This window comes from Heteronotia binoei, chromosome 16 (genome assembly GCF_032191835.1).
Source record: "Heteronotia binoei isolate CCM8104 ecotype False Entrance Well chromosome 16, APGP_CSIRO_Hbin_v1, whole genome shotgun sequence".
Classification (NCBI taxonomy): Eukaryota; Metazoa; Chordata; class Lepidosauria; order Squamata; family Gekkonidae; genus Heteronotia; species Heteronotia binoei.
In genome coordinates this window covers 53,997,732-54,020,116 of record NC_083238.1, presented here as the reverse complement: position 1 = coordinate 54,020,116, position 22,385 = coordinate 53,997,732, and the positions used below count along the sequence as shown (strand labels likewise).

At 46.9% G+C, this 22,385-nt stretch overlaps 2 protein-coding genes across 2 annotated transcripts in view; both read right to left on the bottom strand.

The window, feature by feature from the left end:
• Positions 1-465: 465 nt before the first annotated feature.
• Positions 466-7,016, bottom strand: ASNSD1 (asparagine synthetase domain containing 1). Its single transcript, XM_060257259.1, has 3 exons — positions 5,553-7,016; positions 2,858-3,039; positions 466-1,557 (listed from the first exon to the last, which is right to left on the bottom strand). Exons 1-3 carry the CDS (start codon positions 7,014-7,016, stop codon positions 1,197-1,199), a joined length of 2,007 nt encoding a protein of 668 aa, XP_060113242.1. The 3' UTR covers positions 466-1,196.
• Positions 6,968-22,385, bottom strand: part of ASDURF (ASNSD1 upstream open reading frame) — a 78,853-nt gene continuing 63,435 nt past the window's right edge. Inside the window, exons 2-6 of the mRNA XM_060257054.1 lie at positions 14,718-14,844; positions 12,836-13,017; positions 11,607-11,660; positions 10,273-10,348; positions 6,968-7,110 (exon numbers count right to left, since the gene is read on the bottom strand). Of these exons, the coding sequence (XP_060113037.1) occupies positions 7,040-7,110; positions 10,273-10,348; positions 11,607-11,660; positions 12,836-13,017; positions 14,718-14,844 (510 nt within the window). The 3' untranslated portion in view covers positions 6,968-7,039. The remainder of the gene's footprint in view (positions 7,111-10,272; positions 10,349-11,606; positions 11,661-12,835; positions 13,018-14,717; positions 14,845-22,385) is intronic.

The following is a 22,385-nucleotide window of genomic DNA, read 5'->3' as shown; positions in this document are numbered from 1 at the left end:
TCCCCCTCCCCTCTTTAAAAGATCTTTGCCATTCAAATCCCCTCAAGAGCCCTGGCAGACAGACCTTGAAGTGCCCCGAGATCTCCCAAATAGGGAATTCCTCATCTCTTTAGTTGAGGCCTATTCCACAGTGCTGGCCTTGTAGTGCCTCCCAAAGTTCTCCCTCTAGGCAGCCTCCTCCTCTCTTCCAGGAGCCCGTTCCACAGGGCTGGAACCCCAATGGAAAAGGCCCAGGCTCTGGTCGATACCAGATGGGCCACCCTAAGTAGTGAAAGAGCCAACAAAATGGCTGCCTGACAACTGTAGTTGGCAGCCGCACAGGGGACATCTGGAAGGAGACAGTCCTTCATATTTAATGTTCAGAACTGGTCACGTTGCTCTAGGATCTTCGTGACTCCTTTGGCTGTGACAAATGTACACATTTATTTAAAATGTTATGTTTATGTGTTAAGAACAGACAAACTCTGAGGCAAAAAGTAGCCCCTTTATTTCACAGATGACAAAAAGTTTCTGAAACATCACAGGTCCAATCTGGTCGAAATTAGTCCTAAATGCCTTTGATATCCCTTTGTCGCCAACGGTGTTGTAGTGAGCTTGGGGTAAGGAGAGTCAGCCGCCTGCTTCACCCGTCCACAATCTGACAGAGCTTGGACAGGCAAAGGGGGTCTGACGCTCAAGATATCCTAGCCAGAGATATGGAAAGGAAAGCCAGTGGCTACGATATAGGCCCACTAGACACCCCTAGGCCTGGCTAGTTCACTTGAGGTGTTTATGTCCATACTCCCTCAGCAGAATTGGGACACAGAGAAACTCCACAGTGACAGGACTCAGCTAGGTGGAGCACCACGCATACCAGGTCGAGATCTAAAAATGGCAGCCAGATGGGAACTCAGGTTGGGCTGGAATGAGAGCGGGGAGAGGAGCACAGGAACTCCCTCTTGGGCTGTGCTGGGCTATGTTGTAGCTTACACTCATGGAATAATCTGAGAGCTTGGCAGCAAGATGGCCGCATTTCCTTGCTCCTCTCAGCCAGGGCAAAATCCATAAGCCTGTCTAGCCCATCGCACCAGGTTGTCCTGCCACACACCCCCTTCCTCACGCCCCTTGGTCCTGTCATAAATTAACTTTCACACACCTTTGGACCTTCTTAAGTAACAAAAAGAAAAACTGTGAAAAATTGGCGTTTCCTCTCCAATTCAAGAGCACAAATCCTCCCCCTCAGCTGTTAACGAAGTTTGCAGAAAACTGTCCGCTGTGTAATTAACTTTTTTTTGAAGCGGCTTTGAGCCTTGTGTGGAGAAATCTTCTACTGAGCCTGACTGGAGTCGTGTGCATTTGTCTGACGCCCTTTCATTGCTGCTTTCCAGTTTCGCGATCCTGGAACCGAACTGCATGGCCCTCTTGGGGAGAACCGCAGAGGCCGTGAGGCCGAGCTCCACAGCCGCCAGCCGCAAGAGTAATTTCTCCCCAACGCCCTGAGGGAGAGTCAAGTCTGCCTTTTCCCACACAGGGAGAGAGTTCAGAAAAGACACAACCCCTTCGTCAAGAAACGGAAACCTGAAACGACAAACGACACCAAGCGCGATCGTTAGTTTTTTACAACAAAGTCCAAAACAACCACTTTATTCTCAGAATAAACATGGCGTTTAAATACTGTGCGTGAGCATGTGTGTGATAAGAACTCCCAAATGATGAAGGTAAGAGAGCCAGAGTGCTGTAGCGGTTAAGAGCAGAAAACAGCCTGAAAAAGAAGATATTGGATTTATATCCCGCCCTCCACTCTGAAGAGTCTCAGAGCGGCTCACAATCTCCTTTAACTCCCCCCCCCCCCAACAGACACCCTGTGAGGTAGATGAAGATACTGGATTTATATCCCGCCCTCCACTCCGAAGAGTCTCAGAACGGCTCACAATCTCCTTTACTTCCCCCCCCGCACAACAGACACCCTGTGAGGTAGATGAAGATGTTGGATTTATATCCCGCCCTCCACTCCGAAGAGTCTCAGAGCGGCTCACAATCTCCTTTAACTCCCCCCCCCCCAACAGACACCCTGTGAGGTAGATGAAGATATTGGATTTATATCCCGCCATCCACTCCGAAGAATCTCAGAGGGGCTCACAATCTCTTTTACCTTCCTCCCCCACAACAAACACCCTGTGAGATGAGTGGGGCTGAGGGGGCTCTCACAGCAGCTGCCCTTTCAAGGACAACCTCTGCCAGGGCTATGGCTGACCCAAGGCCATTCCAGTAGCTGCAAGTGGAGGAGTGGGGAATCAAACCCGGTTCTCCTATATAAGAAGACCATAGATTTATACCCCGCCCTTCTCTCTGAATCACACTCTCAGAGTGGCTTACAATCTCCTATATCTTCTCCCCCCACAACATGCACCCTGTGAGGTGGGTGGGGCTGAGAGGACTCTCACAGCAGCTGCCCTTTCAAGGATAACCTCTGCCAGGGCTACGGCTAACCCAAGGCCATTCCAGAAGGTGCAAGTGGAGGAGTGGGGAATCAAACCCCATTCTCCCAGATTAGAGTCCGTGCACTTTACCACTACACCAAACTGAGACCAGGAGCACCTTAAAGCCTAACCCGTGTTCCCTTTAAGCTGAGTTAGTGTGAGGTAGTTCACAGTTTTTTAGCCCTTGGCTCACACATTTTTGTCTTAGCTCAGGAAAAATGGTCCCAGAACAACCTAATTTATGCAGTAGCTCATAACTTTAATGCCGGTAGCTCACAAAGTAGAATTTTTGTTCACAAGACTCCACAGCTTAGAGGTAACGTTGCTCCCAACACATGTGGTATCAGAATAAAATGAAAAGAGTTCCCCAAAGGATTTTCAGCGGCGTGCACCCTTACCTTGCTTCTTTGCCGTGATCTCCGATCACTCTGTCGTCTCGGCCAAGGTTTCTAGAAGAAATACGACCCAGCTCCATTCTCAGTTCTTTGTTCAAGCCCTCGAAACCGTCTCTTTTAAAGCAAATGCGGTGTCGGGAGTAACCAGCGAGCTGTTCATCGGCTCCAATTCCCGTAAGCATGACCTACCGCGGGATTTTAAAAATATATTAATTTCTTTATTCCATTTGTTGACTGCCTCATCCCAACTTGCGCCAGGCTCTGGGCGATGTACGAGGGCCCATAAAACAATATTCAGACTTTAAAATTCAATAGACAGTTTCAGGGCTTTTTTTTGTAACAGGAACTCCTTTGCATATTAGGCCATGCACCCCTGATGTAGCCAATCCTCCAAGAGCTTACAGGGCTCTTAGTACAGGGCCTATTGTAAGCTCTTGGAGGACTGGTGACATCACGGGTGTGTGGCCTAAGATGCAAAGGAGTTCCTGCTACAAAAAAGCATTGTAGTTTGATAAAAACTAAAACCAGAGTAAGAGAGATCCAAGATGGCATCTAAATTTCTATTCCAATTCTGAACTACCTGGCCAGTTTCTGGGAAGGGGGAGAGGTGATTTAATATCAAATATACGGGGTGGGGGAGGGGAAAAGGAGGACGGGTGCATGCCAATGAATATAACCGTTTCTGCCCTCAGCCAAAACCCTGGCGGAATAACTCTGCTTTAAAGGCTCTGCAGTCTTTGCGCTTGCTCAATAAAGTCATGGATTATTCCACCTTCCAAATATGGTTCAAAGCAGACCGTAACAAAGTCTATTTTATTTTACGCTGCCAATGTTAACATTGGGAAATCTGGTTCCAGGTGTTTCCAAATATAAAATATTTTGGAAACTAAAATATGTGCTTCAATGGACCCACAGAAGAAGGAAAGGCTCCCCCACCCCCGGTCCAACCCTCCATGTCTTCTCGAACACATGAAGCTGCCTTATCCTGAATCAGACCATTGGTCCATTGAGGTCAGTATTGCCTGCTCAGGCTGACAGCTGCTCTCCGGGGTCTCAGGCTGAGGCCTTTCCCATCACTTCCTACCTGGTCCTTTTAACTGGAGATGCCGGAGATTGAACCGGCATTCAAAGTTTCATCTATGGCTGGCCTCCCTCTTCTTCCTTCCCTCCCCTTCCCTTCTCATCAGAGGGATATACTGCCCCTCCATAGGAACACCATCTTTAAGATGATGATGATGATATTGGATTTATATCCCGCCCTCCACTCTGAAGAGTCTCAGAGTGGCTCACAGTCTCCTTTACAGTTCCTCCCCCACAACAGACACTCTGTGAGGTGGGTGGCGCTGGAGAGGGCTCTCACAGCAGCTGCCCTTTCAAGGACAACCTCTGCCAAGGCCATCCCAGCAGATGCAAGTGGAGGAGTGGGGAATCAAACCCGGTTCTCCCAGATAAGAGTTCGCACACTTAACAACTACACCAAACTGGCTGTGCAGTGGAGGTATTTTGTGAATCCTATTGTATTTTTTGTAATTATTATAAGAAGGTAAGAGAACCCATGTTGGATCAGGCCAATGGCCCATCCACTCCAACACTCTGTGTCACACAGTGGCCAAATTATATATATATATATATATATATATATATATATATATATATATATATATATATATATATATATATATATACACACACACACACACACACACTGTGGCTAATAGCCACTGATGGACCTGTGCTCCATATTTTTATCTAAACCCCTCTTGAAGGTGGCTATACTTGTGGCCGCCACCACCTCCTGTGGCAGTGAATTCCACATGTTAATCACCCTTTGGGTGAAGAAGTACTTCTTTTTATCCGTTTTAACCTGTCTGCTCAGCAATTTCATCGAATGCCCATGAGTTCTTGTATTGTGTGAGAGAGAGAAAAGTACCTCTTTCTCTACTTTCTCCATCCCATGCATTATCTTGTAAACCTCTATCATGTCACCCCGCAGTCGACGTTTCTTCAAGCTAAAGAGTCCCAAGCATTTCAACCTTTCTTCATAGGGAAAGTGTTCCAGCCCTTTAATTATTCTAGTTGCCCTTTTCTGGACTTTCTCCAATATCCTTTTTGAGGTGCGGCGACCTCAAAAACTGTAACTGTAGTCACGGCTCTTTTTCTAGCAGGAGCTCCTGTGCATATTAGGCCACGCCCCTCCTGATGTAGCCAATCCTCCTGGAGCTTACAGTAGGCCCTGTACGAAGAGTCCTGTAAGCTCTTGGAAGATTGGCTACATCAGGGGTGTGTGGCCTAATATGCAAAGGAGCTTTTACTAGAAAAAAAAACCCTGATTGAAGCGTATTTATTGTATTTCCTAATGTTTTTTTTAAATTGCTGTGTATTTTACAAATCGATGCCACAGGCTCTGAACTGCTTCTGGGAGAGTGGGTTATAAATCCAGCAAAATAAATAAACAAATATGTCACTGAGCTATGGCCCCCTCCCCGATTCGGGGGTCCCTTGAGCTCCAGGAACAGGATTACAGGGGGTCAAACCAGGAAGGGGGAGGCAGGAAAGGCTTGCCCCGTAAGCGTGTGAGTGATGCCTGGGAATGAACTCAATAAAAATCATTAACTGTTTCATCAAAACGTAAATATGCTTGACATAAGCTTTAAGCGGCTCTCTGCTTTTACTGGCAAACAAGTTAACAGCGCCATACCTTTGCAGGGCTTTTATATGGTCTTGTGACTCCTTGGTGAGTCTTCAGACCTTCTCCTCTGGAGGCAAACCACACAGCGCAACCAATGCTGTCGTCCAAGACGGTGTCCAGAGGGTAAACCAAGTGGCTTATCCGCTGTTTTCTCGCGGTTTTCAATTCCTCGAGGGTAACATTGATCTCCACGAAATTCCAAGACCTGGAAGGACTCAATGCTTTAAGTTCTTCTAATCCTGCCCTGCCGGTAATTCTATCTGGCACATTAAAGCAGGATAAAGGATCACCGACTGCCATATCGGCATTGTTACGGCATTCTGAACGAGGCCACTGTCTTTTCTCATTGCGTTTCTGAGAGGAATTGTTTTGTCCAACTTCATTGGGATTGGCAAAGGCCACGTTGAGAAGATCAATGGGCTCATCCAAAGGCACGTGTCTATCAGCCAAGTTTGCTAGAAGGATGGAATCGATGCCCCCAGAAAACAAGATGGCGACATGGGGCCGCCGCAAAACATTCTCCGACATTTCTCCTTCAAACTGGTTCGTATCTCTAACCACATACAAAACTCGCTTCTTTACTGCCTCGCTCAAAACAGCAATGAACTGATGAACTAGTTTCTTCCTGAGGGGCTCTACAAGAAATCTCTGAAGAATTCCAACACTGGCCACACAGTTGGCGAAATCAGAGAAGCGGGTTTCCTCCAGTGGCTCAAGAACCTTCATATTTAAAGGAACGACAGGCGTGACCAACGAGTGGTGTTTGTTCACTTCAAGAGCCACGTAACTTGGCAAATCTTTCAAAAGCAGACCTGGGTCACCAATGATCGCGTCTTCAGTTCCATTTTCACTGGAAGAACTCTGCCACGGATGCAGCGTTAAAACCACGCCTTTGGACATAGCACAGACCTGGAGATCCAGTTGGAAGATTCCAGCCGCCGGAACTTCTTGCCACGGGCTATCCATTTCGGAAACAGAGCTCACAGAAGAGAGAGCAAAGGCGCTGTTACGGTCCTCATTAAACTGCCACAACAAACTGCGACGGCCAAAGTAATCTCTTCCAAACCACAAGCAATGTCTAGATGCCTGATAAAACACAAATGACCACGGACCCCGAATGGGAGACAAGACTGAGAGAATGTCCGATTTGCTTCCACACGAACAAAGATGGCGGAACAGAACTCGAGCGTCATTCTCTTCAACCTCCACACGGATTCCGCTGAAGATTTCTCCATTCCAAAGGAAAATGTTTCCAGTCGTGGGATCTTCCAGGGGCTGAGGAGTCATTAGCCCCCTTAAGTGAAGCACGTGGCCAGAAAATAAGCAATGATACGGGGGATGGAGGACGGATTTGACCAGCTGTTGGCTGCTGTCCGGCCCCCTTCTTCTAAGACTGAACTCAATTCCCTCTTTCAAGAGCCAACTGTCAGGAGGACGAGTGGACAGGCTGACCACGCAACAAATACCACACATCGCAGAGCTATTGTTCCGTTTATCTATTTCTTTATTTTGGGTTTCTCCGAATTCTCCATTTCCTGGTATGCCTTCCTCAGTTCATCTAGTTTATCTATGTAGAGAAGAAAGGGGACAAAAATTAAACAGTTTGCATATTAGTATCGTAGAATTTTGGGTTGGGTCTCTTATGAAATGGGCACTAAGCTCTGCAAACACCTTAAGCCTCTACATTTTTCTTGGAGCTGGCGCTCTCTATGATTTTTGGCTGCAGTTATGAACTTGGCCAACAGAGTTCTAAGCGATTCAGCACTATCATGCATTCATATTGCCAACAGAGCAGCAGAATAGGAAAAAAAAAACCTGGGGTAAAGTTGAGAGTCTTCTGGGGACAGGAATCTCCTTATTTGGTATGGCAGGAAACAAGATGGAGGAAGCAGCCATGTATAATACCCAGAAAGTAGGTGAAAGGCGAGGATGAACTAAGGACAAGCTAGGCTCGGATTGTTTACATTTGGCTGTAAAATTGTTTACATCAGAAGCACAGATGTGACCCAGTAGATCTGATACGGGATCGGCTGGAGCCTTTATAAGCTGTGGATTCTGGGCACCAGTGACTGATCTGCACAAGACGCGCCCTCTGTGTCGATCAGGCCAAGCTAATAGACTTAAGACTCTGGGCTGACGTCATGGTCAAGCCGTGAGTTTAACAACTCTTATTAGAGACCTCTAATATAGAATGGGACTTGAGACAGATTCTAAATGGGAAAATGGAGGCTAATAGGGGTAAGTCCCTGTTGGGACTTATATTTTTCAGTATGCTCTCTGCTTTATTGTATTTCATGATTTACGCTTGATTGAATTCTAACTGTGTAACTTTTCTCTGTTTTGCTTTTCCATCCGTATATCTTAAGCCTTCTGCCTAAAGGAGACACTGAAATGTACCAAGTTTATCTAACTGCTTTGTTGTCTATCCATTTGAGGCCTTTCTGTCTAAAGAAGAAACTTGGGAGTCAAATAGACTGTTTGCTTTTCTAAACATGGAGTCTAGGGAAATTTATCTACAACAGGGGTGTCAAACATGCAGCCCGCAGAGGGCTCCAATCAGGCCCTCCAGCAACTGGCTGTTGTCGGCTTCATTTTACCTTGCCTGCTGTGTTCAGTTGCCATTTTGTGTTTCTCCCCAGCAATCAGTCAGCCAGCAAAGCAGCCTTTCTTGGCTCCTTCTCTCTCCCCCTCCCTTTTCCCAAAGGGAGGAGGAGAGGAAGAGCCTTAGCCAATGAAAGAGCCTGGCTCTATAGCTCTGCTGGGTGATTAAGTTTGCCAGACTCAATTAATCACCCTACAGAGCTACTGAGTCAAGCCTCTCTTCCTTCCTGGCTGAGGCTCCTCCCTCTCCTTGTCCCTGGGGGAAGGAAGGAAAGAGCCAGAGCTTCCTTTGCCCAGCTCCAACCACTGGGAGAAATACAAAGAAAGCACTTTTAAGACTAGCAACGTTTCATTGAAGGTATGAGCTTTTTGCCTTGCTAGAGAGAGAGAGAGAGAGTTTGGTTGGGCTTGTTATGGGTGCAACTGGTTTCCCCTCCTCTTTTTCCTATATTCATGCCCTCCAGTCTTTCGCAATAGGAAAGCATGCGAACTGTATAAAAGAGCAGTAACAACAAGCCAGGGTTAGGCTGAGTGTGTCCAGTCCAGGTTTACTTGTTGTTTTAAATTATTGTACAATTTAAACGTTGCTTTTAAACTTACTGTATATATTGTATAATTTTATTTGAACCTGTTGTTAGCCGCCCTGAGCCTGCCTAGGCGGGGAGGGCGGGATATAAATAAATTTATTATTATTATTATTTCTTAACAAGTTTCCCTTGATTTTTCTTTCACATTTTCCTTTGATTGGTGATCTTGAACTCAGACTTCCCATACAGTATGCTGATACTGACCGCTGTACATGGCTGTCTCTCTGTTCTTGCCCTGCCACATAGGAGTTGTAGCTGTTTTGCTGGGGAAGACTACTGTTTCGTAGACAAGCACATAGCCCTCCATCTGTGCCATGGTGCCTTCACATAATCTTGACCGGCACATGAAACAACTTACGTACAAAAGCTTGCAATGCCCAGCTGCTTCATGTTTTCTTCTGGGTCTGAGGCTCAAAGCATTGACTATGAGATCTTTGTAATGAATGTCTATAAATCAAAAGTAGGTTTGCAACTTACAGATGTGCACACTTGAACAACACTTGAACAGCATATTCAAGACTGGTACAGCACAGACATCGTCTGCAGTTTTTGATGCAATAATTCACAGCAAGAGATGACATTTATCAGACTATAAAACAAAGTATTGCAAGAGTTCTAATGTTTTAAGTAAAAAAAACATTGTGTTTGTCTGCGCCCCCTTTATACAGTTTATATGTCCGCTACCTGGCATTATATTTTATGACACGCACGGCACGGCCCGACAAGGTCTCATTTATGTCAAATCTGGGCCTCATACCAAATGAGTTTGACACCCCTGAATAATCTTAAAACTTATTAGTGAGTATGTAGTAGCCTTCTGATAACTGCAGGTTGTTTTGGTAACTGCAGGTTTTGATTTTGGTTTTCTGCTGTTGGGGGTACAATAGAAATCCCCCAACAATTAGCAAAACTGCCACCAATATATTTTAAAGCACCCACACCAGTGTCCAACTGCCGTGTTTCCAATGGGCTCATAAACAAGAGCTGCAGACCAGAAGACCAATGCAGGAACAACCCCATCCATCAAACGTATTGGGAAGGCACAGGGAAAATGGGGGCACCAGTACCGGGCTCACATTCCTGAAATAAGAATGTTGGATCAGGCCAATGGCCCCTCCAGTCCAACACACTGTGTCACACAGTGGCCAAAAAACCCCAGGCGCCATCGGGAGGTCCACCAGTGGGGCTAGAAGCCCTCCCACTGTGGCCCCCCCACAAGCACCAGGAAGACAGAGCATCACTGCCCCAGACATAGAAACCTAAGAGAAGCCATGTTGGATCAGGTCAATGGCCCATCCAGTCCAACACTCTGTGTCACACAGTGGCCAAAAAACCAAGTGCCATCAGGAGGTCCATCAGTGAGGCCAGGACACTAGAAGCCCTCCCACCAAGCATAAAGAGCATCACTGCCCCAGACAGAGAGATGGGGGAAGGAGAGGTGGAAAGGCAAACGGCACATCCAATGCACTTATAAATAAGTGTCAACTAAAACATGTCTTAAATAATAATAACATAGGTCTTAGTCAGTCTTGTGAACATACTTTTACTCTCCGAGAGCATCTGGGTCCGGTCCGCTAGAAAAAATATGTAGCTGTTGGGCTGCTGTTTGTATACTTTCTGCAAAACAGGAAGAAATGAGGCTTCAGAGTCTTCCTTTGAGAAAAAAATAAAGTCAAGTAAGACAAAAATATCTGGCTGTATTAGAATTTAATCTTTCCTCCCCAATAGACTTTTGCTTACTAACTAGAAAGTGTCTTTTCCTTTGGGGAGGGGGTCTTGTTAAATTGAAAGTCTGTTGGTAGAACCTTATTTGTTCAGTTCCTCTGATATGGACGGCCCAGGCTAGGCCGACCTCGTAAGATCAAGGAACCTCAGCAGAGTCGGCCCTGCTAAGTATTTGGGTGGGAGACCACCTAGGAAGGCCAGGGTTGCTAAGGAGACAGGCAATGGCCAGCCACCTCTGTTCGTCTCTTGCCTCGAAAACCTTTTAAGGTGACCGTCAATCAGCTGTGACATTAGCACATTCCTACCGCCCCTTTCCGGCACATTGCAGTTTTTACAGACAATATATTCTGGTTTCAATAGTCCTGCTTTGTCTGCTCCATTAATTTGTGAGAGACGTTATTGTGCTGTGGCTGCCCCAGGAAGGAAGGAAAATAGAGGGAGGGAGATGTGGAAAGAAATCAACTTTAACTTTAAATGCATTCTCCAAGCTGTTGGCCGGCTTGGCTTGGAGAAATGATTTAAAGAAACACCTTCTCCAAGCCAGCTGATGGGAGGGGGGCTTCAAGAGCCACACAATATGCGTGAAAGAGCCACACGTGGCTCCCAAACCGCAGTTTGGCCACCCCTGTTCTAGTACAACAGTAGAAAAAAGCATGAGTCCTGTAGCCCCTTAACAAAACTTGCGGCAGGGCACGAACGTACGTGGGTTTGAAGAAGAAAGCGGCAATTTGCAGAAGCTCACCCCCTGCCATAAATTTTGTTCGTTTATAAGCCGCTCCTAGTCTCTGGCTCTTTTCTGCTGCAACAAACACAGCTACCCATCTCGATCGAGCTACTACAACAGACGCAGAAATCCAACCCTCCCCTTCCTATTCTAAGGGGAAAGCCCTTCACATGAGCTGACAGAGCTCTTCGTACAGGGCCTGCTGGAAGCTCCAGGAGGATTGGCTACATCAGGGGTGTGTGGCCTAATATGCAAAGGAGGTCCTGCTAGAATTCCTTACAGGGCTCTTCGTACAGGGCCTACTGGAAGCTCCAGGAGGATTGGCTACATCAGGGGTGTGTGACCTAATATGCAAAGGAGTTCCGGCTACAAAAAAAAGAGCCCTGCTGGTAATCCTCTTTACAAAACAACCTGGACGTCACTCACCCGGTTTTTCTTCAAGTTGGAAAGTTCATCGACAACCACTTTCTGCTCCTTAATCTACAAGAGGGAGAATTTATTCAGTGGGTGAGGCTTACAATTCGATTCGGGGCACGGTTTCTCCAACAATAGGTGGGGGCTATTTTTACCTTAATCAATTTGAATGAAAAGAAAGACAGACAGTACAACGAAGCCTAGACGAATAAAGAAGAGCCCATGAGCAGGTCTGCTCAGAATCCTACTCAAATCTATTCAATGAAGGTTACTCCCAGGAAAGCGTCCTTAGGATGGAAACACGGTGAGCCTGTTATTAGCAGCGTTCCCTCTAAGCCAGTTTGGTGTAGTGGTTAAGTGTGCGGACTCTTATCTGGGAGAACCGGGTTTGCTTCCCCACTCCTCCACTTGCACCTGCTGGAATGGCCTTGGGTTAGCCATAGCTCTCCCAGAGGTTGTCCTTGAGAGGGCAGCTGCTGTGAGAGCCCTCTCAGCCCCACCCACCTCACAGGGTGTCTGTTGTGGGGGAGGAAGGGAAAGGAGATTGTGAGCCGCTCTGAGGCTCTTTGGAGCGGAGGGCGGGATATAAATCCAATATCTTCATCTTCCTCACAGGGTGTCTGTTGTGGGGGAGGAAGGGAAAGGAGATTGTGAGCCGCTCTGAGACTCTTCGGAGTGGAGGGCGGGATATAAATCCAATATCTTCATCTACCTCACAGGGTGTCTGTTGTGGGGGAGGAAGGGAAAGGAGATTGTGAGCCGTTCTGAGACTCTTCGGAGTGGAGGGCGGGATATAAATCCAATATCTTCTTCTCTTCTTCTAAGCCAGGGGTGGCCAAACTGTGGCTTGAGAGGGACTGAGGGGTGTAAGTCCTACTGTTCTCAACGGGGCTTGCTCCCATAGGATGAAGATGATGATATTGGATTTATACCTTCCCTACACTGCGAATCTCAGAGTGGCTTACAATCCCCTGTATATTCCCCCCCTCAAAAAAACAGACACCCTTTGGGGCAGGTGGGACTGAGAGAGCTCTGACAGAAGCTGCCTTTTCAAGGACAGCACTGCGAGAACTGTGGCTGACCCAAGGCCATGCAGCAGCTGCAAGCGGAGGAGTGGGGAATCGAACCCGGTTCTCCCAGATAAGAGTCCGCGCACTTAACCCCTACACCAAACTGGCCTTTATCAAGGCCAAGAATGACCTCACCCGCTGACCAACTCGACACGTGGCTTTCCCACCAACCTTCCGATTCAGCTCCTCTTTGTCCTGTTCTATGCCCCCCTCCGCCTCTTCTTGCTGGGGCACCTGGCCAGACATTTGCGTCGACTGGTCTGGATGTAGCTGTCGAAGGGCCAAAGAGGCCTTAATAGGCCTTTTCTTACAGCCAAGACGACCGACGTGGCTCCTGCAGTCGATTCTGAGGTCTGGTCTCAGAAAAGGGGGGAAAAATGTAATTTCATCAAAAACACTGCAGGGGGAATAAAAACTATGACACTGAAAGATCTGTATTAAGCAGCAGATTTTGGATTTCTTGGGGCGGGGGGGGGAAGGGTATGTCCGGAGGAGGTGAGAGCCAGGAAGGGACCTCCAGGGTCTTCTAGTCCAAGTCCCTGCACAATGCAGGAAGATCCTAATGCATTGGTTGCAAGCCCCGCTTTGCTCACTGCATTGACTCCCTTTGCACAACCCGCCATGACACCCTGTGAAGGAGGGGAGGCCGATAAATAAATAAAACTCTCTCAGCTATATGTAACTTTGCTGACTGTACCCCATTCCTTCGTCTGATGAAGTATGCATGCACGCGAAAGCCAGGTGGGGTTGTAGGCTTGCCAACTCCAGAACATAAGAAAAGCCATGTTGGATCAGGCCAATGGCCCATCCAGTCCAACACTGTGCGTGTCACAGTGGCCAACAAAACCTCAAGTGCCATCAGGAGGTCCACCAGTGGGGCCAGGACACTAGAAGCCCTCTCACTGTGCCCCACCCCCAAGCACCAAGTATACAGAGCACCACTGCCCCAGGTAGAGACTTCCATCTATACCTTGTGGCTAATACCCACTGATGGACTTCTGCACCATATGCTTATAAACTCCCCTCTTGAAGCTGTCTGTGCTTGCAACCGCCACCACCTACTGTGGCAGTGAGTTCCACAAGCTAATCACCCTTTGGGTGAAGAAGTACTTCCTTTTATCTGTTCTAACCTGACTGCTCAGCAATTTCATGGAGTGCCCATGAGTTCTTGTATTGTGAGAAAGGGAGAAAAGGACTTCTTTCTCTACCTCCTCTATCCCATGCATAGTCTTGTAAACCTCCATCGTGTCACCCCGCGGTCGACGTTTCTCCAAGCTAAAGAGCCCCAAGCGTTTTAACCTTTCTCCACAGGGAAAGTGTTCCAAACTTTAATCATTCTAGTTGCCCTTTTCTGCACTTTTTCCAATGCTATAATATCCTTTTTGAGATGCGGTGACCAGAATTGCACACAGTTTTCCAAATGAGACCGCACCATCGATTTATACAGGGGCATTGTGATACTGGCTAACTTGTTTTCAATTCCCTTCCTAATAATTCCCAGCATGGCGTTGGCCTTTTTTATTGCAGTCGCACACTGTCTGGACATTTTCAGTGAGTTATCTACCACGACCCCAAGATCTCTCTCTTAAAATCCAATAGAAAAACAGCGAAATTAACCAATTGAAAGGGCATTTGTCCTTTCAATTGGTTAATTTCACTATTTTGCCATTGGATTCTAACTTCCTACGATTTCGCATGCTGAACCACTGCCCACCTGCTCTATGTAGCGCTGCTCACTGTACACCATTCTTTGGTCTGATGAAGTATGCATACAGACAGACAGACAGATAGATGTGTGTGTGCGCGCGCGCCAGATGGGGTTGTAGGGTTGCCATCTCCAGGTTAGGAAACTCCTGGAGATTTGGGGGTGGAGCCTGAGGCGGACAAAGACCTCGGGGGGGGGGGGTTTCCACAGAAGCCACCCTCCCAAGCATCCCCCTTTCTCCTGGAAAACTGATCTCCGTCGTCTGGAGATGAGCTGTCATCCCGGGACATCCCCAGGTTCCCCCTGGAGGCTGGCATCCTACCTCGGTCCTGGGCTGCGGCCGCTCACCCATGCAAACCTTCCATTGGGCACAGCGGCTCTCGCTCCTGCAGCGCGGGCGGCTTTCCCCGGGGACCCCCGACTCCACACGCCGCTCCGCCGGCCGCGTCCTCACGTGCTTCCTCCGCCGGCTGCGCTGGGACGACACGCGTCGCCCCCATTGGATATGCGGCCAGACGGGCAGGCGCGGCGTGCAACCAAGGGAGGAGGAAGGCGGAAGCAGGAAGCGAAGCCTCCAATCCCAGAAGGGGAGAGCAAGCCCGGACAGCCCTTAATATGCAAACAAAGGCGTGACTGCGTGCAAGGAGGCGGAAGAGGGTCATGGTTTTTTTTATGCAATGAACACTTCTGCTTTTGCAGAATTGATTCCTCTAATGCAATGAAAATCATTGTTTTTGGCTGCAGCTCCAAAAATGCAAGCGCCGGTTTGCATTCCTCTAATGCAATGAAAATCGTTGTTTTTGCTGCAGCTCCAAAAATGCAAGCGCCGGATTGCATTCCTCTAATGCAGTGAAATGCATTTTTTAGCAGATTAAAAGAATCCTCTTGAGTAACCCTTGCGCGCAACGCTGTGGCCATTAAACGTCATGCTTTTGAAGTTTAATTCTGGGTGGAAGCTTTCGCGTGCACGCGCGCTTCTTTGGAACAGATCCAGACGGGCAGCCGTGTTGGTCTGAAGTTGTCAAACAAAGTAGGAGCCAAGTGGCACCTTTAAGACCAACGAAGTTTTATTCAGAATGGAAGCTTTGGTGTGCTCTAAGCACACTTCATCAGACAATAGTAAGGAATGGCAAGCCATCCAAAATATAGAGAAAGAGGGCAGTGAGTTAGTATACAGAGTCATGGAAATGGTTTTTTTTAGCAGATTAAAAGAATCCTGAGTTGGGGTCTGGTGTGAGTTAGTGTTAACTGGACTGAAACAACAACTAAAGGTGATACAAAGCAGATTGACATCCATGTACTAAACCCTTAAGTGAAGTGTAATAAAAGAGAGTCTGTTGTAATGTTTCCGTTGTTCAGTCTCTGGGTTGAAATGAGGGCATGGGTTACTTAGAGGTTTGATTTAAACATGTAACACCCACATAAACGTGATTCTAGTTTGCCATTAGTAAAAAAAGAATACATTAAAATATCGTGGAAGATGGACTAGTATAAACACGTTCATTTTAACCCGGGGTGAACAACAAAAACGTTACAACAGCCTCTCTTTTATTGAAGTTCAACTAATGGGTTTAGTACATGGACCTCAAGCTGCTTTATATCACCTTTAGTTGTTTCAGCCCAGTTAATACTAACAAACACCAGACCCCAACTTGTGATTCTTTTAATCTGCTAAAAACATTTCCATGACTGCCTACTAACTCCCAGCCCATTTTCTCTATATTTAGGACTGCTTGCCATTCCTTACAATAGAATGAGTCAACATTTTACAGGGGGGGCACATTAAGCCTCCAGTTCCTTTTTATATGAGCCCCGTGGCGCAGAGTGTTAAAGCTGCAGTTCTGCAGTCCCAAACTCTACTCACGACCTGAGTTTGATCCCCGGCGGAAGCAGGGTTTTCATGTAGCCGGCTCGAGGTTGACTCAGCCTTCCGAGGTCGGTAATAGAGGTACCCAGCTTGCTGGGGATGGGGGGGGGGGTGTAGAGGACTGAGGAAAGCAATGGCAAACCACCCCGTAAAAAGTCTGCCGTGAAAACGCTGTGAAAGCAACGTCACCCCAGAGTCGGAAACGACTGGTGCTTGCACAGGGGACCTTTCCTTTTCCTCCTTTTTGTACTAGTCAAGTTGACTCAGCAAAATCTGCCTGTCTCTTGTATGTGAGCGCTGCCCTCTAGTGGCCATTTTGAGATGGCGCGGGCTCTTGTGTTTTCTCAGTGCCTCCTGTCTTCTCTTCCTATATGTGGGGACTGGTAATTTCCATTTCAGTGTATCCGAAGAAGTGTGCATGCGTATGAAAGCTTATACCCTGGATAAAACTTTGTTGGTATTAAAGGTGCCACTGGACTCAGACTTTGTCTGGCTAAGGTTTGAGTCCAGTGGCACCCTTAATACCAACTAAGTTTTATTCAAGGTATAAATTTTCATGTGCAGGCACACTTATTAGGCTTAAAGCCAGTTTGGTGCAGTGGTTAAATGCGTGAACTCTTATCTGGGAGAACCGGATTTGATTACCCACTTCTCCACTTGGAGAAGCTGTTGGAATGGCCTTAGGTCAGCTGTAGCTCATACAGAGCTGTCTGTGAAAGGGCAGCTTCTGGGAGAGCTCTCTCAGCCCCACCTACCTCACAGGATATCTGTGGGGGGGGGGAGGAAGATAAAGGAGATTGTGAGCTGCTCTGAGACTCTGATTCACAGAGAAGGGCGGAGTATAAATCTGCGGTCTTCTTCTTCGAATTCCCCTTAAGTCCATAGTTTCTTGTCATCACTTTTGTATGTCAATTCACTTTCTGTCTTCAACACAAGGTTTTCATTTCCCTTTGTGTCCTCTTTCTTCTTCGGTTCTGTGCCTTTTCTACTCCACCTTTGTCTCAGGTTCCTGCTTCAGTTCAGTTCTGGATTCAGTTTCAACTTGTTCACTTTCAGGCATTTAATCACAACACCCAGGAAATGGCTCAAGACCTTCTCTGCATTGAGAGCCAGTTTGGTGTAGTGGTTAAGTGTGTGGACTCTTATCTGGGAGAACCGGGTTAGATTTCTCACTCCTCCACTTGCAGCTGCTGGAATGGCCTTGGGTCAGCCGTAGCTCTGGCAGAGGTTGTCCTTGAAATGGTAACTTCTGTCAGAGCTCTCTCAGCCCCACTCACCTCACAGGATATTTGTTGTGGGGGAGGAAGGTAGAGGAGATTGTGAGCCATTCTGAGACTCTGAGATTCGGAGTGGAGGGCGGGATATAAATCCAATACCTTCCAATATCTTCTTAAAAGCGCCACTGGACTCAAACTCCAGACCAACACAGCTGACCACCTGAATCTTCGTTCTGACCAAAGTATGGAAATTAGCATATAGTGTTTGCTGTGAAGATTTTATTTTCATTTTTCATTTATTTTCTTTAGAGTCCATTTCGATGACTCAATAATGTATTTTGTTATAATGTGTTTCTATGGGTTTGTAGCTAAGACCATAAAGTCTGACTTTTAAAAAAAATCGAGTCTATTTTAGTCTTTAAGGTGCCGTGGGGATTTTAGTTCATTTTGCTACAATAGACTAGCAGGACTAACATCTTGGCAAATAGCAAAGCGGTAAAAATCAGCCAGCCGAGGAAAAGAGACTTGCAGCTTTTCATTCAGAGAATGAAAACCCCGCGTCATTCAGAGAATTCATTTAGCTCTATGCAAACCTGAAACCTCAATTAATAAGAACATAAGAGAAGCCATGTTCGATCAGGCAAGTGGCCCATCCAGTCCAACACTCTGTGACACATAAGAACATAAGAGAAGCCATGTTGGATAAGGCCAATGTCCCAGCCAGCCCAACACTCTGTGTCACATAAGAACACAATAGAAGCCCTGTTGGATCAGGCCAATGGCCCATTCAGTCCAACACTCTGAGTCACATAAGAACATAAGAGAAGCCATGTTGGATCAGGCCAATGGCCCATCCAGTCCAACACTCTGTGTCACGTAAGAACATAAGAGAAGCCATGTTGGATCAGGCCAATGGCCCCTCCAGTCCAACACTCTATGTCACATAAGAACAGAAGAGAAGCCTTGTTGGATCAGGCCAATGGCCCATCCAATCCAACACTCTGTGTCATATAAGAACATAAGAGAAGCCAAGTTGGATCAGGCCAGTGGCCCATCCAGTCCAACACTCTGTGTCACATAAGAACATAAAAGAAGCCATGTTGGATCAGGCCAGTGGCCCATCCAATCCAACATTCTGTGTCACATAAGAAGATAAGGGAAGCCATGTTGGATCAGGCCAATGGCCCATCCAGTCCAACACTCTGTGTCACACAGCGGCCAAAAAACCCAAGTGTCTTCAGGAGGTCCACCAGTGGGGCTAGAAGCCCTCCCACTGTTCCTCCCACAAGCACCAAGAATACAGAACATCACTGCCTCAGACAGAGAGTTCCAACAATATGCTGTTTCTAAGAGTCACTGTTGGACTTCTGCTCCAGATGTTTACCCAATCCCCTCTTGAAGCTGTCTATGCTTGTAGCCGCCACCACCTCCTGTGGCAATGAATTCCATGTATTAATCACCCTTTGGGTGAAGAAGTACTTCCTCTTATCCATTCTAACCTGACTGCTCAGCAATTTCCTTGAGTGCCTGTGAGTTCTTGTATTAAGAAAGGGAGAAAAGGACTTCTTTCTCTACCTTCTCTATCCCATGCATAACCTTGTAAACCTCTATCATGTCACCCCTCAGTCAGCATTTCTCCAAGCTAAAGAGCCCCAAGTGTTTTAACCTTTCTTCATAGGAAAAGTGTTCCAACCCTTGAATCATTCTAGTTGCCCTTTTCTGGACTTTTCCCAGTGCTATAATATCTTTTTTGAGGTGTGGTGACCAGAATTGTACACAGTACTCCAAACGAGGCTGCACCATCGATTTATACAGGGGCATTATGATACTAGCTGATCTGTTTTCAGTTCCCTTCCTAATGATTCCCAGTATAGCGTTGGCCTTTTTTATCGCAGTCACACACTGTCTCAACATTTTCTTTGCTTGTAGTGTGTGATCCTGTAATTGCAGCAAGGAAAACAGTGCAACAAATCCCTTTATGCTATCTGAGGTGTTTGGACAATATTATTCACAAACGGTATTGCTGTGTCCGACTGAGCTGCTGTCTTGTAGACTTGTTTGCTTTGCCTGAGTCCGTGGTTCATTTGCAAATGGAGGGAATATTGTCAGAGCATTTATTTACGAATCAGTAATGGGATGAGTCAGTAGGGACTTCACCATAAGGCCTCTCTATTCGTCTGAGTCAAGTGGAAGAAAACATCTCAGGGAAGGATCCCGGCTTTAATGCCGTATTTACAAGGGATTTTTCCTCCCACCTGTGAGAGGACAATACATTTTAAAATATCGTAATGAAGCCCTTTGCATGTATTTTAAGCCTTGACTCAGGTGTTTGTCCTTCAAACTGAGCAAAAGGACAACAAAAATGGGAAGTTTAAAAGACTTAAAAGATTTAAATGTTTGGCCCCAGGTGCTCAGATATCCTCAGGATGTCCGGCCCTTAAAGTATGGCTCAGCAGAAGTAAAATATTTAAATGCTTTTACACAGGGTGGTTGCGGAATGCATTTTCTATTAATAGATCAAATGCTCTTCTTCACGTCGTTCAGTGGCTTATAAATCTCTAAATTTATTTATTTGTATTATTATTTAGTTCATTTAGGAACTAATCATTATAGGATGGGGGAGACTTGTCTTAGCAGTAGTATGTGGGAAAAGGATCTAGGGGTCTTAGTGGACCATACGCTGAACATGAGTCAACAGTGTGATGCGGTGGCTAAAAAGGCCAATGCAATTTTGGGCTGTATCAACAGTAGTATAGGGTCCAGATCACGTGAAGTGGTGGTATTGCTTTACTCTGCTCTAGTAAGACCTCACCTGGAGTCTTGTGTTCAGTTTTGGGCACCACATTTTAAGAAGGATATAGACAAGCTGGAACGGGTCCAGAGGAGTGCGATGAAGATGGTGAGGGGTCTGGAGACCAAGTCCTATGAGGAAAGGTTGAAGGAGCTGGGCATGTTTAGCCTGGAGAGGTGGCGGCTGAGAGGTGATAGGATCACCATCTTCAAGGACTTGAAGGGCTGTCATATGGAGGATGGGGTGGAATTGTTTTCTGTGGTCCCAGAAGGTAGGACCAGAACCAATGGGTTCAAATTAAATCAAAAGAGTTTCCGCCTCAATATTAGGAAGAACTTCCTGACGATTAGAGCGGTTCCTCAACGGAACAGGCTTCCTCCTCGGGAGGTGATGGGCTCTCCTTCCTTGAAGGTTTTTCAACAGAGTCTAGATGGCCATCTGACAGCAATGCAGATCCTGTGAATTTAAGGGGAGGTGTTTGTGAGTTTCCTGCATTGTGCAGGGGGTTGGACTAGATGACCCTGGATGTCCCTTCCAGCTCTATGATTCTAGAATTTATACCCCACCGTTCTCCGCAATAGGGACCCAAAGTGGTTAACATCCTTCTTCTCTCCTCCATTTTATCCCCACAACAGCCCTGCCAGGAAGGTTAGGTTGAGAGAGCGTGATTGGCCCAGGGTCACCCAGTGAGCAATCACAGCATGAGCGGGGATTCAAACTCAGGTCTTCTAATCCAACACTCTTAACCATTCCCCCACATTATATTGCATGTAAGCCTTAAAAGAAGCAGGTCAACTTCCCTCACCTTTTTTCAGACACTGTTCCTCCTTTTCAGTTTATTATAGATTCTCTCAAGACTCCTCGTTTGTAGCAAATCCTCAGGATTCCCTATATCAAAGAATCACAGAATCATAGAGTTGGAAGGGACCTCCAGGGTCATCTAGTCCAACCCCCTGCACAATGCAGGAAACTCACAAACACCTCCCCCTAAATTCACAGGATCCTCATATCATATCTATCAGATGGCCATCTCCCCTGTGCAAGCACCAGTCGTTTTTGACTCTGGGGTGACATTGTTTTCATGGCAGACTTTTTGCGGGGTGGTTTGCCATTGCCTTCCCCAGTCATCTACACTTTCCCCCCAGCAAGCTGAGGACTCTTTTGACCGACCTTGGAAGGAAGGCTGAGTCAACCTGGAGCTGGCTACCTGAACCCAGCTTCCACCGGGATCGAATTCAGGTCATGAGCAGAGCTTAGGACTACAGTACTGCAGCTTTACTACTCTGCACCATGGGGCTCTTAAAGGTAGTCCCCTGTGCAAGCACCAGTCATTTCCGACTCTGGGGTGACGCTGCTTTCACAATGTTTTCACAGCAGACTTTTTACGGGGTGGTTTGCCATTGCCTTCCCCAGTCATCTACACTTTCCCCCCAGCAAGCTGGGGACTCATTTGACCGACCTCAGAAGGATGGAAGGCTGAGTCAACCTCGAGCCGGCTACCTGAAAACCCAGCTACCGCCGGGGATTGAATTCAGGTCATGAGCAGAGCTTAGGACTGCAGTACATCTAACCTCTGTTTAAAAACCTCTGTCATCTACTCAGTTCACACAGCCTAGGCCTCTTACTTTTTCTCACTAGTATAGGAAATGTGTCCAATTGTGTCATTTTATAGTTGCAAAAAGGTAAAGTTAGTCCTCTGGACAAGCACTGAGTCGTTACTGACCCCTGGGCTGACGTCACATCATGACATTTTCTTGGCAGACTTTTTACGGGGTGGTTTGCCATTGCCTTCCCCAGTCATCTCCACTTTCCCCCCGCAAGCTGGGGACTCATTTTACCGACCTTGGAAGGATGGAAGGCTGCGTCAACCTTGAGCCGGCTACCTGAACCCAGCTTCCACTGGGATCAAACTCAGGTTGTGAGCAGAGCTTGGACTGCAGCTTGACCACTCTGCGCCATGGGGCTCCTTTTGTACACACATATATAAGTCTACATTGTCTGATACATCCCTTGGATCAGATGAAGTGAGCTCCAGTTAAAGCTTAATGCTTGTAGTAGGAACGTTGCATTTACTAAACACCAAGTATCAGACGTCCCATCCCTTCACTCCCATCAACTGGAGCAATAGACTTGCCTCCCCA

Bases quoted from the DNA above. Each gene is read 5' to 3' on its own strand.
- ASNSD1 (XM_060257259.1), bottom strand. From the start codon at position 7,016: ATGTGTGGTATTTGTTGCGTGGTCAGCCTGTCCACTCGTCCTCCTGAC. The intron at 3,040-5,552 runs GTATGGCGCTGT...ATCCCGCGGTAG, and splicing joins CATATAAAAGCCCTGCAAAG to GTCATGCTTACGGGAATTGG. The intron at 1,558-2,857 runs GTAAGGGTGCAC...TTGTCGTTTCAG, and splicing joins GATCACGGCAAAGAAGCAAG to GTTTCCGTTTCTTGACGAAG.